General features: G+C 38.6%; 1 protein-coding gene across 1 annotated transcript in view; it reads right to left on the reverse strand.

Annotated features, from left to right (window-relative positions):
- LOC145997162 (uncharacterized) overlaps positions 1-13,550 on the reverse strand; it is a 104,827-nt gene that overhangs the window by 24,261 nt on the left and 67,016 nt on the right. Inside the window, exon 15 of the mRNA XM_083133845.1 lies at positions 2,773-2,964. Coding sequence (XP_082989971.1) covers positions 2,773-2,964 — 192 coding nt within the window. The remainder of the gene's footprint in view (positions 1-2,772; positions 2,965-13,550) is intronic.

The following is a 13,550-nucleotide window of genomic DNA, read 5'->3' on the forward strand; positions in this document are numbered from 1 at the left end:
ATAAGAGCATAAATATGTATATTACAATTTAGGATTGCCAAACATAAAAATATGCAAATTAACATTTCACCCTCTGAAGTGGTATGCCTATGTATGAAGAAGAAACCGATTCAAAAATGTTCTTGTATGTACGCATTGCTTGTATTCCAGAATTATCTCTCTTGTAGTCTACGGTTATTACAAGCATAAAAACATGTTTCAGATCACAAGCTCCCTTCATCAGAAATTTATTTTTACTTTGATTCACTACAACACACAAAGATACAGAAGACTGGAAAGAATTTAAGAAGACAGTGTAAAAAAATAAGGGAGAAGAAGAAGCAAGCAGGTGAAAAAATGGAAGCAGATGAATGGTGGAAGAACATTAAAGGGTTTTACATCAGAGTAGGCATTTTGCCTTTTTTTTTTCAGGTTGTTTAGAAATTTATATTGAAGTGTGAGTATTTTCTGTTAACATAGTTAAGAATTGACAATCAAGGTCTCACACCTTTGTGCATTTATTTCAATATCGCCTGAATGGGCACTGCTACTAAGAAAAAAAAAAACAGTCTGTATCCAAGAGTATGAATATCTCTCCATGTTACAAGTGGAAATGTTTTTTTTATGTTCATTATTAAGCTAGACACGATATTTGAAAAATATGATGAATAAGAATTTTCGGAATCCCATGTATTCCTTATGGGGAATAAACTTCAACATCAAGTCACGGCTAATCAAATAGAAGTTTCAACTTTTCCGCTGCTCAAATGCATCTTTAAACTGTCCTCTTACCATTGAAATCTCTTTCTATTCCATCTGAGGTTTGATATTCCCAAGAGAAGAAATCAAATAGTACTCCTATAAGCCCAATGCATTTCTCCTTGCCTCCTATGGCCATCCTGGCAGTATTGCCCAACCTGATGCGCATAAAAGAGCTAAATTTCACCTTAAATGGAGTTAAAACTGGCTTTCAAGGAGCTAGATGTACGAAGGCTGGATAAAGTGCTTCCTAGGGTAACGTTAGTTGTCAACTCTAAATTGATGACAATTTATTCTTAGTTTTCACCATCTACATCCGGCGACATCACCCACCACAATAATCCACCGATGGTCGTATGAAATCGAAAATAAAGGCTTCCCTGGTAACAATATTATGTCAATTTCATGTCAACACAGCACTATGAAAAAAGTAGCTGGGGATATAAGAGGGGGTGGTGCGATGCAGCCAACATAACAATATCATGTCACATGCAAAATGTATAATTATGGCAAAAGTTGGTCTGTGGGTGGGAACCGTCATAGTGGGGCACAAGGGCAGGCACCCCAGTTCACAGCCAAGTGAAGGCACGAAAGAGCCAATCTGGCTCTGAGAGAGCTAAATTGGCAACACTGCCATGGGGGGAAGAGCTCAGAGAAAACTGTTGCACATGCCCTTAAACTAAAAACATACATAAACTGTGCCGCAATAGATCATTGAGGGGCCAGGCCTACCTATAGACTGTCTGCCTCACTCCTACCTGATCCTACCCTGAGGTGGGCGATCATCCAACCAGTTACGGGGTGACGTGTGGTCAGCAGGACGAACCCCTAGTCGTCGTAGTACGTTTTCTCCTCCGTGTATTAATGATGCCAAAATTATAAGGCTGACATTTAATTGTCTTGGCTGATTTAATCCAAAAGGAATACCGTATCCATCCTCCAAAATATCTGGTTGCTATGAAAATTACAGTTCCCATGGACAAAACATTAGTGATCAATTTGGCCCCCAACATACATATGCACTATATTAAAAAAGAAATCATTGTCAAGCCATAGCTTTAGAAATGCCCTAAAATATTTGTTTCTTTTCTTAATGTCCAAAAATGTAGTTTAGGCAGAAAGTGGAATCAGAATTTGGAACTACCTTAGAATATGAAAAATCAATAAAATCATTCTCTGGGTGTATTTCGTTGCAACATGAATTTCAGCTTAAAAACGAAATTTGCTACAGATATCATGGTCTCAAAATTGGTGTTACTCCCCCCACCCTTCCTTAACCACACACTATATCACAGTTTTTATTAAAAACTCAAGCTCAAGTAATGTCCTAACACTGCCTCAGTGCAAGGCATTGGAAAGAAAACAGAACATTTGCAAATATACTAAATTTTGAGAAATGAAATGAATCATTTGAAAAGTGTTTGATTCAATTATACCACAATTTACTTTATTCTACTTTCACGACATTTCAATAAAATGTTCTCATATCTCCTTTGTAATGTTTTATACATGGAAAAATTTATTGTAAAAGTTTATCGTCACAGGTGAAATTACGTGGCTTTCCCACATACGGAAGTGATTTAAAAATTATAAGCTTCAATCATTCATATCCAAATATTTCAGACCCTTTTGATTTTTTGTTTCTTGGACACATGTTCGTATTATTTTTTAAAAATCCATTTTTAGCATGATTTGAGAAAAATATCCTGAAAAAACCCAGTGTGATTTGTATCACAATTATTTTGAGTATTATAAGCTTGGCTGTCTTTATTTTACTAGTTTTCTCAAACTGTTGACAATTCTAGAACCACTCAACTATTGAAAGCAATAATTTAAATTTTCTGTTCTTGAGTGGGTTTTTTCGAGGTGGGTTTTTCTGAAAACCCTAAGTGGGGAAAACTGGGGTGGGCCCACCCGGGCCAAACCTGTTTTACATACATGGTGATCCATCCAGAGGATCGACAATGTTTGTTCCTCGGGGTTACACAATACCAGTGTATACTACTGCAATAAGAATATTAAGGAAACACCCACCTGAAAGAATCATCTGCCACTTTCTCAATGTATTCGCTTGAGAAATCATTTACGAGACTCTGGTATGTGGCTATAACATCTTCGAACACCAGCATGGCATTGAATTTATCCTCATCAATGGTCATTGCAAATTCGCAGATTGCACCGGTCTCCATTTTCAACTGCTTTACAGCAGGAGGAGGAATCTTCAACCTGATATAAAAAACATTTGATTTGCATCAAATTCTACAGAAATGTAAGCAATTTCATACAAGAATGTTAATAACAGAAAATCTATACAGCAAAGATTTCTCACCTATGATCTGGTTAATCTAGTTGTGCTTTAAATAAATTGGAAAAAAATTGAACAGCCTGAACAAGTTTGTACACCCCTGCTCAAATAAAGTGGCACATATTTCAACTGTTCAGTCCTATAAAATGTGCCACTTTATGTTAACAGGAGTGTACAAAGGAAAAAATTACTAACATTATCAAACATCACTTTTCCATGTACAATGTTGGGACATTTCTGGGTTGTTCTGATTTCACTGAAATCCAATGGGATCATAACCCAGAAGTGTACCTCCCTAGTTTCTATGTTACATGATGACCAATGAATACTGAATTGATGAAATAACAGGGTGGCTACAAACAAGCAGAAATGAAATTCCCTGACTTTTCCAGGTTTTCCAGGACAAAATTTACATTTTTCCCTGACAATTACAAACTAAACTAAATCGATGTTTTTGCAAATGGAAATAATAAACTCATACAGATCCACGTATGGTTTTGTTAAGTACCAATATTATCTTCCATTAAATTAACTTAATTTTTCTATTCTCTATGATTTGAATTCAAACTGCAAAATAGTGAATTTCGAAAATTATTACAATTCACAAGCTAAGGAAGGATTATGGAATTTTGTCATACGCAGCAAGTTTAAAATAAAATACTTGATTATTTTTAAAGTTACGACTAAATGAGATAAGAGTGAAGAGTGATTGATTAAGAAATACAATTTGTAATTTATCAGTCTCCTTATACATTCTCGGTATTATATGTTGATATTTCCACTGAGGTTTGGAACCCTCTGCTTGCAAAAACTATGAGTGCGCACTCATTTTTCAATGCATAAAGCTACTTCTCTCTTCTCTGTAAAGCAAACAACTTAACTCTTGCATATAAGTGAAACAACTGAATCAAACAAAAGAAAGTGTCATATTTCCTTACATTATCGATGGGATTTCTGCTTCAGTACAGTATATCCAAGTGAAGTGCTGTGAAACTGACAACATGCAGTTATACCATTAATGCTGACGAAAATGGTATGTAAGTATTAGAAATTTAACGCAAGGAATTTATAGAATTGCATTGTATAGGTACCTGATTTAGCTAACCAACACATTAAAAACAGGAACACTAATAATAAAAGCTTCTGAAAGTTCATATATGAGGGGCATCCTGAAAAAGCTCCAATGGTGCCTATACGCAGCACTAGTGGTCGAAGAGCGACACACATACACACATACAGGCAGGAAGAAGTGGCATGTAGCTGTAATCTGGTACAGTTGCAATGTAGCCAGTTTAGGACAGTTCTAGGTTAAAGATTGCAGCTCTCATAAAGTCTCCCACAGACTGCGATGTAGCCTACATTGCACGCTCAGAATTTGGCAAAGCCACCAGCAATCGTGTGAGTTGTGCAGACCGGACGTCGTGAATGATAGTATGGTCAGACGATGGTGCAGACAATTCACGGAAGGGCAATCGAATGTGCACAACCCCATAGAGCTGAGTACACACGGGCCCTTTGCATCACTTCAGGTGAGAGATCTTAGACCACTACCTGTACAGCCCTGGCCTTGAATGTACCTACTTTCATCTCTTTGTTTAACTGAAGAGGTTTCTGGCAAGGCAAGGATTTGACAGCTACATTGCGGTAGAGATAGTTCCAGTCTTTGCTGTCAGACACATATACCATGGGCATACAAAATTTAGTGCCATGCTGCGACACATGCCAGAACAACGGTGGTGATTATGCTGAAAATTTTTCCCAAAATTTACATTTTTATTTTAGCACATTTTCTGGAAAATATCTGAAATTATACCTTCATGGTGTTTTTAAACTACTGTTTCAAATTGTAAGTCACATGGCTTATGCCTCTTCGCGAGAGTTTGATATCTTGAAAGTTATTTTGGGAAAGTTATTTTCCATACCCCTTTATTAATTTTAAGGTAAGGATTTTAGATATTGGAATTTTGATGTGGAGTTAGGGCCCCACACTTTCTTGATCATGGCTGAAGGTGGGGTTGATGTGATCAGCACCACACTCCTGGCTACCTTTATCACTCAAAAGTTTCCTCAAGGTACCAGCTTCATATGATGCTGGGTGGGCACCGGAGCAGTTTGAATAGGTGGAAAACATCCCGGGTCTCCCCCGCAGGGGATTGACCCCGGGTCTCTCGCATATTAGTCAGATGCCCTAATGACTGAGCTCCATTATTACAAATGCCGATAGTGCGCACTTAGCTTGGTAATTTAAAAAAAAAATATCTTGTGCGACAAATACGAAGATGTGGCTCCCGTGTGACGGTAGATACGCACTCGATCTCCTGTTAGAACCCTGCCACTTTGCTCTGTGATGCAAATGGTTTTGATAGAAGTTGAATAAATCGTGGGAAATAAATGATTTAATGTGGCTGTCGGAATTATTCCACGTACGTATAACTCTATAGTTTACTCTTGAGTAAAATGTTGGAAAACTTGCATGTTCTATGTACACAAACATGGCCTAGAAAAGACAAGGATGTTGGATTTCATGGAATTTTTCATTGTTTTAAGACATTTCTTAAAAAAAATTGCTAAAAATGCCTACGATTCGCATTTTTTCCAAATTCGCATTATTTCGACATTTCGAATGGGCGAAAAATGTGTCCAGACATCACTGCACATTCATAAACATAGTTTCGCAGCAATAACCATTTTTCACGGTTTTGGCGTTTGCGAAAAATCAATGTACCTACTAATTGGAAATTACTTTCTGGCCACCTCTTGTATAAATCAGTAGATGGAAAGTGAAAATTTAGCAGGACTGGCAGAGAAAAGTCAATTCTTGAAGGAAGTGATTTGCTGTTATGATTGAATGATTCGAGTAAATATGGTATTAAAATATTTACGTATTTATTATTAGTATTTTATTTCATAATATTGGACATTAACTTCACTCCGTGAGAGATTTAAGACCATCTCTCATGAGATTAAACAAACAGGACAGAGTGTGGCATTAATTTCAATGCAATACTAGTGTTGCAGTAAATTGGAGGTTGGGAGCATGCACTTGCCAATTTTTAAAACATTCACCAATGTAGATTTATGTTTCGCTTTTTCGTGATAGTATTCAATATATATCCAGTTTGGTTGGATTCTTCTTGATATCTAAGAATATTGCAATGTCATTGTAAACTTATGTTAACTTGTGCGAAACCAGTAATACGTCAGGATGATAAAATAAAGCCTTCGCAAGCACTGCTACATTCAATAACGTGAAGTGAGCCAGAAGAGTAATAAAATTCCAGCAGCATATTTGCAGTCTAAAGCTATTCTTGTTTATGCATGCAATTTTTGTTGGATGTTTCAGTCCATGCAATTTCTGTCGCATGTTGTAGTGAGATACTTTGTCGGGTGGTGATATTCGACCAAAATCGTATGTATCAATGGAACATTTTGTTTTCATGTTCCTTCAGTTTGCCCAACAAAATAACTTACTACGACGTCCGACAACTATCGGACAGCGCCACCCGCTCTTATCCCCTCCATCTGTCAACAGGTCCCCTTACTACTAACATACAGACAAGAAAAAATGATAATTCAATGCATTTTCCACATAATATTTAGAGGCTTAACCTTTAATCCTCCGATGATACCAACCATATGGGATCATCAGAGTAAGGTCATACTGGCCTGATGATACCATATGGTATTATGGTGCTGATTACGAAATAAATGTGCTTTTTGGACCTTCATACTCTTATGTTTGGGTGGAAACTCTGACACAGGTCTGGAGCAAGCCTGGGAAATTCATATTGGTGACCAACCTCCCCAACATATCCATGCCACATTTCCGAACAGAGTTTTATTTCACATTTTGGCTCATTATTCAACTTGTATGGCACCAAAGAACATGAAACAAGTTTCATTCTCTTGAAAAATGTCCATTCTTTGAAAAGAATACTAAAGTTCGCACCTTCTTCCCAAATAGCAGGAGAAGAGAGGGTAAACTCCAGATTTTTATGGTTTTTTTTCATTGAAATTCGGTAGTCGCTCCCCCAAACCCACTTTCCTCGGTTCGGCGTTCTGAATTGTACACCGTTGCATGCTCTGATGTTTTAGCTGCAAAACAAAACTTATCCGAAGTGGATTGCTCCCATAATGCCCAAGTTATAACAATTCTCCTCCAAAAATGCAAATTACCTAATTTTCGTAAAAAACAGTTTCACATTTTGGCTTATTATTCAACTTGTATGGCATCCAAGAACATGAAACATGTTTCATTCTCGAGAAATGTCCATTCTTTGAAAATAATACTAAAGTTTGCGCCTTCACCCCAAAATAGCGGGAGAAGAGGGGGCAAACTCCAGATTTTTGTTTTTTCCATTGAAATTCGGGGGACGTGCCCCCAAGCCCCCTTCCTCGGTCCGGTGTTGTAAATTGTACACCGTTGCATGCGCTGATGTTTTAGCTGCAAAACAAAAGTTATCCGAAGTAGATTGCTCCCATAGTGCCTGAGTTATAACAATTTTCATCAAAAGAGTGTTCGAAGTCAATGAAGACTAAATTCCCTGACTTTTTTTGACACCTCAAATTCCCTGACTTTTCCCGGTTTTCCAGGTCTGTCGCCACCCTGAATAATGGCCAAATCCTGCCTCGTTCAGATCTGAAACCAATTATCTGGACAATGTGTAGATGTATTCCATTGTTACAATTAATTTGTATTTTTCAATTTATTACATCATACGTCTGCCTTTTCTAGTGATCACAGCGATCTTGTGTGATTGATGATCAGACAAAATTGACAAATGGACACTTGCAAATGAATCCATGCCCACACCATTTTTGGTAGTGAGATGGTGAGTTAGTTGTACCATAGTATACTATAGGCTTGCATCTGCATGTGTGCAGTGTTGAACCTAACATCCAACAGTTTGACGGCACATGTAAATAACAATTACCAAATTCATAGTAAGTTTCCACTAAGAGTTCTGTTGCATTCTTGTTGCCTCTCCTTGGTCAAATATACCTAATCTGTGAATCTCAATGTTTTGGTGATTTTTGACAAAATTCATCTCTCAGCACAATTACAGAACTAAGTATTAAATAAGATCATTATTCAGCCCGATGCATGTTTACAATCAGGTGCATTATTCTTCAAGATGCACATAAAATGATCAAATAGGGTCATTACATGTGTAATCAACAAGGTCCTCAACCTTACATTTTTTGATTGATTTGAAATTTGGCATTCTGGAAGGGCCAACTGAGATAGGAAAATATGCAAAGTTGCAGATCCATACCTTTGTTATTTTCAACATTAGTGTGTTGCAAACTATGCGAGTTTCACCATCCTTTCCAGGTAAAGTGCTCCCCTGTGCATAGCACCACACCATGAAGGCGTATAGGGGGTGTGGGGGTAACGCCCCACACTTTCTTGATCCGGTCGTGAGTGGGGGTGATGTGATCAGCATCACGCCCCTGACCACCTTTACCCCCCAGGGTTTCCCCCAGTTACCCATGTTATTCGATGCTGGGTGGGCGCCGGGGCTGCTTCCATCGTTAGAAAAGTTCCCGGATTTGAACCGGCCGGGGATCGAACCCTGGACCTTAGCATGGTAGTCAGGCACGTTACCGACTGAGCCACCGCGGCCAACATCTTGTTAACTTTAAATTGCAATATTTTCGCAATCGAGGAGCCTATAGAATATACCTGTAATTATAGTCATCAATTCTTAATTTACACTGTACTGTATGGTATTGCGATGCCATGCTGTATTCAGGACCAAGCATGTGGCATTCTCGGCTATAAATGAGGCTTCTACCAGTGTACAGCCTAAACGGTGCATGCTACGTTGAAAATTCAAGCATTTTAGATGGAAACTCACCTATTTCCAACAACTTTTCCCTCTTTCCATTTTTCACTATGTGCACTAATAATGAAGTTACCTATGGGACCAGAGTTTTGAATCACCCTCTATTTTTAATAACTGCGAATTTAAACATTAGATTCATGTACGTTAATTCAAACAATATTGTATTTCATTTCTGTTTGACTTTTACTTTTGAATATTAGGAATTTGTCTACCAAATTATGTTATCATGCATTACTAAACCTACTCTACCCTACCCTAAATCTAACATAACTCCAGATCCCATTGGCATCCCATTTTCAAATTTTGTACAATTATAGAGTAATAGTGTATGTAGGACATAATTTTTTGAAATAAATTAAGAGACTAGTTTTTGAGAAAATGGCTACCAAAGTTCTTTACACCAGCTTCAAATGTTTTTTACCCTGGCATGGATATGCAATATCTCGCGTGAAAGAGCCCTTCATGACCTTTCCAATGCCGTCCGAATCACTTCTATAGGCTCCCTGATTGCGAAAATATTGCAATTTAAAGTTAACAAGATGTTGGAAAGGATGGTGAAACTCACATAGTTTGCAACACACTAATGTTGAAAATAACAAAGATATGGATCTGCAACTTTGCATATTTTCCTATCTCAGTTGGCCCTTCCAGAATGCCAAATTTCAAATCAATCAAAAAATGTATGGTTGAGGACCTTGTTGATTACACATGGAATGCCCCAATACTTGAAAGCTCACAATGGAAGAATATCTCCGAAGTAAATCAGCATGTAAATTTAAGTGGGACAAACTAGTGAATTATTTTAACTACTTCTAGTAGGGATTAGCTGATGCTGGTGGAATCGGTATCTGAAAGTACTGGTTGAGAATTATTTTATCGACACAGTCATACTTTCTCAGCATTTTGGTCATTCACAGAGTGTGCAAAATGGCACGCGACACTTTCGCTGTCTAAGTAATTATCGTGGACCAATCTTGAATTTCCTTTTTATCTTGGACCAGTTTTGCATGGAAACTGGATTTTGTGAACATATGAAATGTACTTTAATATTCTGATTTAATTCTCAAATATTTAAAAGCAAAACTCTTGGTAAATTGATGCGTATGATTGCGGACACCCTATCGATCGGCATTGGTTTTGAGTTTTCCCCGCATCTGTTCCAAAGAGGGTGGAGTGGAATATTTAAACACTAATGTTGATCAATAATTCAAACTTTTAATTATTACAATTTTCAAGCATCAATGTCAGTGGGAAATGGTTAAGAGTATGGCATCAGTATGGATATCAGTTCAAAGTGGTATTGGTTCAAACCAAATTCCTAGTTATTTAACCTTTAGCCACCTGACGGTTGAAATTTCGACCGCCACATGTGAAACCCTTAACTGTGGATTGTTGATATTTCAATCAGCAGCACCGGCAGCAATTAGCATGCAATTTCTCAAAAAATACATAGAAAGGTACGACATACTCTAATTACAAATCATCACATCCATTGTTACTACTATTAACAAGCGAACTTTGAAAAAGTCGTTAGTTTCCACTTTGTTACAGTCATATTATGGGACAGATTTATAGAAGTGGCTATAACTTGCAAACTACTGCATTGTTTTGAAAAATAAAAGAATGAGTAAAAAGCAACATTTTAAGCAACATCCGACAATTAACGATTCAGGAGGGACGTGGGGGCAAAGGCTGAATTGTCTAAATTTGCCCCAACCACATGTTAGCACAGGGCAGCAATTAATGTGTTATTTCTTGAAAACAATACACTGTATTCCAGTTGCCTTTTTTTTTTTCATTAGTTTTCGTATAAAGGTATACCTAGTCATATCATAAATGCTGTTACAAAGTTTAGAAAAGACAGCAACACTGGTTGGCAAGGTAACCATGCAATGTTGGATCAAACAAAAACCACTATCATTCTGTGTTTGCCTGTGGTAGAGGAAAGGTGTGGCAGTAATCACACTCCACAAAGTTGGCAAATCACCATGGGACATTTTTAACACCCTGAAAAAGCTTGATACAAGGACAATTGATGAGCCAGAAGCTCGCGAAAGCCGTGGCAGCACGCATTCAATGAAATCCTGTCAGGAAACAAGCAGTGATAGCTCGAGAGCTGAACATTTTGAAAATGTCGATGTCACGTGTGCTCCGAAGTGACCTAAGACTCTGCGCTTATCGACGAAGTACTGGTCACTTCCTCACTCCACAGGTTAAGGTCCAGAGAGACTCCTTCAGCGTTACGCAAATGGTAGCCACAAGAGGATCCTTTTCACGGAGGAAAAAATCATCACGATTGAAGTGTCTTACAATCGTCAAAACGACCGTGTTTATACCTCGACATCCCAGGAAGCTCGTGAAAACATGCCACAGAGATCCTCCAATGCCATTATCCTGCCTCAGTTATGGGTTTGGGGGGGGGGGGGGTTCGTACCATGGCACAACTGACCTCCACTTCTGTGAACAAGGTGTGAAAACATCTGCAAAAGTGTACCGGCCCACAAGGCAAAGACCACACAGGAGTGGCTTCAGAGGAATGTGCCAGATTTCATTGCTCCGGCTGATTGGCCTTCCAGCAGCCCCGACCTCAGCCCATTGGACTACAGGTTGTGGTCCGTTTTGGAGGGCATGGTCTGTAGGAAGAGGCATCCAAACCTTACAAGTCTCAAGGCAGTGGTGGACTTTCCCCAAGAGCATGCATGCTGCGATTAATGACTGGCCTCAGACACTTCGGGGGCCCTGTGTGAAGGCCAGAAGTGGCCATTTTGAACAGTGATTGTGTTGGCAAGACCTGTCCTTTGTAACATGTCACACCTAGCATTTGTCGCCCACCAGAATCGAACTCAGTAACTTTATTTCGACTACCATATTCCTTTAACCATAACTTCCTTTATGTTATTCATTGCCCAGCAATGGTAAGTTTTTAAGAGGCTTACAAGAGCTCTTTCGACAAGGAAAATACTTGTTTATCAACTTGGCAGGAAGCCACAACAGGATACAATCTATCTCATATGTTAGAGGTCTGCCCGCATTGGTTGATAATCTGCCTTGTTTGTCTTCCGGAGGGAAGAAAGCGCTGTCAAGAGTTATCAAAGCCAAGCCGCAGAACGAAATATTAAGCTTCCTGTTTGTTTGTAGAGTTGATAAAAGTCACGCCACTCATATGCCTCGAGCGAGTGATTAATTACCATGATTTCCTTATCCAACTTTCCAAGCCCAAAGCACCAAAAACGCCAACCTTCCATATATGGTAGTAGGAACTTTCAAATTCTTTAAAAACTTGTTATTTCTTAGATTTCCACGTAAATCAGAGTTCAAAGAATAACACGTCAGTCAGAGGGCGCCAGTAGATAACCCCACCCAGTTACAAGTCTTTCTAAGTTGTATAAAAGCTTAGGTTTTGATTCAGAAGAGTATGTCTGTCAAGTGCCTAAGGCCTGATGTTTGAGTCCAGTCTTCCAGTTGTGAATTCTACAAGGGGTAGAGTGTCCGTATAGAGTCTTTAGTTCGAACCCAGGTTCCAGGCCTGAGTTATGAAGCCAACTTCACTAGAAGCATAGCTGCAAGGTAATGTATGTGTTTATGTATATTTTCATGTAACAGTAGGCCAGAGAGCCCATGTAACCGAAAAATCCAACCTTCAAAGGAAGAGGAGGAGGATTCCCTTAAAAATGACTATACGTAGATACCATGAAACATGCAGATTCAAGCATTTATGTTAAACTCATGTAACTCTCATATTGTAATCAATAATAACCAAAGAATATATGTTTATTAAGTCTATTTTTGTGTTTTTCTTTTATTCATCTTGATTTCAGACGGTAATGCATGCAAGTTTCTTTCCAACAGTCATAGCTATAGAAATAGTGTCTAATCTAGAAATAGTAATGGTGAATGTCGATTGCTTTAAGTTCTTAACTCTTAGAAGTTAAGTGGTGGAACCCCCAGATATATATATATTACCCTTTTCTCTTTGTATCTTGTGCTCTTCTGCCGGGAGTACAGATGAGAAAAGAGTGTACAGCCCAAGAACCTAGTTCTGTGTCAGGTGAGTGCAGTGGCTGTGAGATCCCTGGTGAGCCCCGGCAAACATATGTCCCACGGACTCTGAGGGTGGCCCAGTGGTAGACTTGAAAGTCTATGGTTCGAGTCAGGGTTCGTGACATATTAAATGGTGGAGGTGCGGGGCATCTCACCAAAAGTAGTAGTAAAAGTGAGAAGGCATCTCACCAAAAGTAGTAGTAAAAGTGAGAAGGCATCTCACCAAAAGTAAGAAAAATTTGATTGACACTCACCAAAATAGCAGGAAAAGTTAAGGTATGTCACCACTTTGGTGCATGTAATGATTGACATTGTTGAAATTATGACTTTGGAAATACTTGGATGTCTGATCAAGAAATAAAAGAGACACGACGTAGTGAAAGAATTGCATCACGTAGACAAATAGAAATTCCTTGTATCCTTAGTGAATGTAACCAACCTATAGCGGAAAGAAAACCACAAATAGTCACAATGCCGACCGACTCAGAAAGCACTAGTACAACGACAACGTCAGTTCCATGTCACGGGCGAGTACCGTCCGTGCAGCCCGACACGTTTTCAGGAAATAAAGGTGAAAACGTCCGACAGTTTATTCAGACCTATGAGAGGGTAGCAAC

This window comes from Lepisma saccharinum, chromosome 1, assembly GCF_977018435.1.
Source record: "Lepisma saccharinum chromosome 1, izLepSacc3.1, whole genome shotgun sequence".
Lineage (NCBI taxonomy): Eukaryota > Metazoa > Arthropoda > Insecta > Zygentoma > Lepismatidae > Lepisma > Lepisma saccharinum.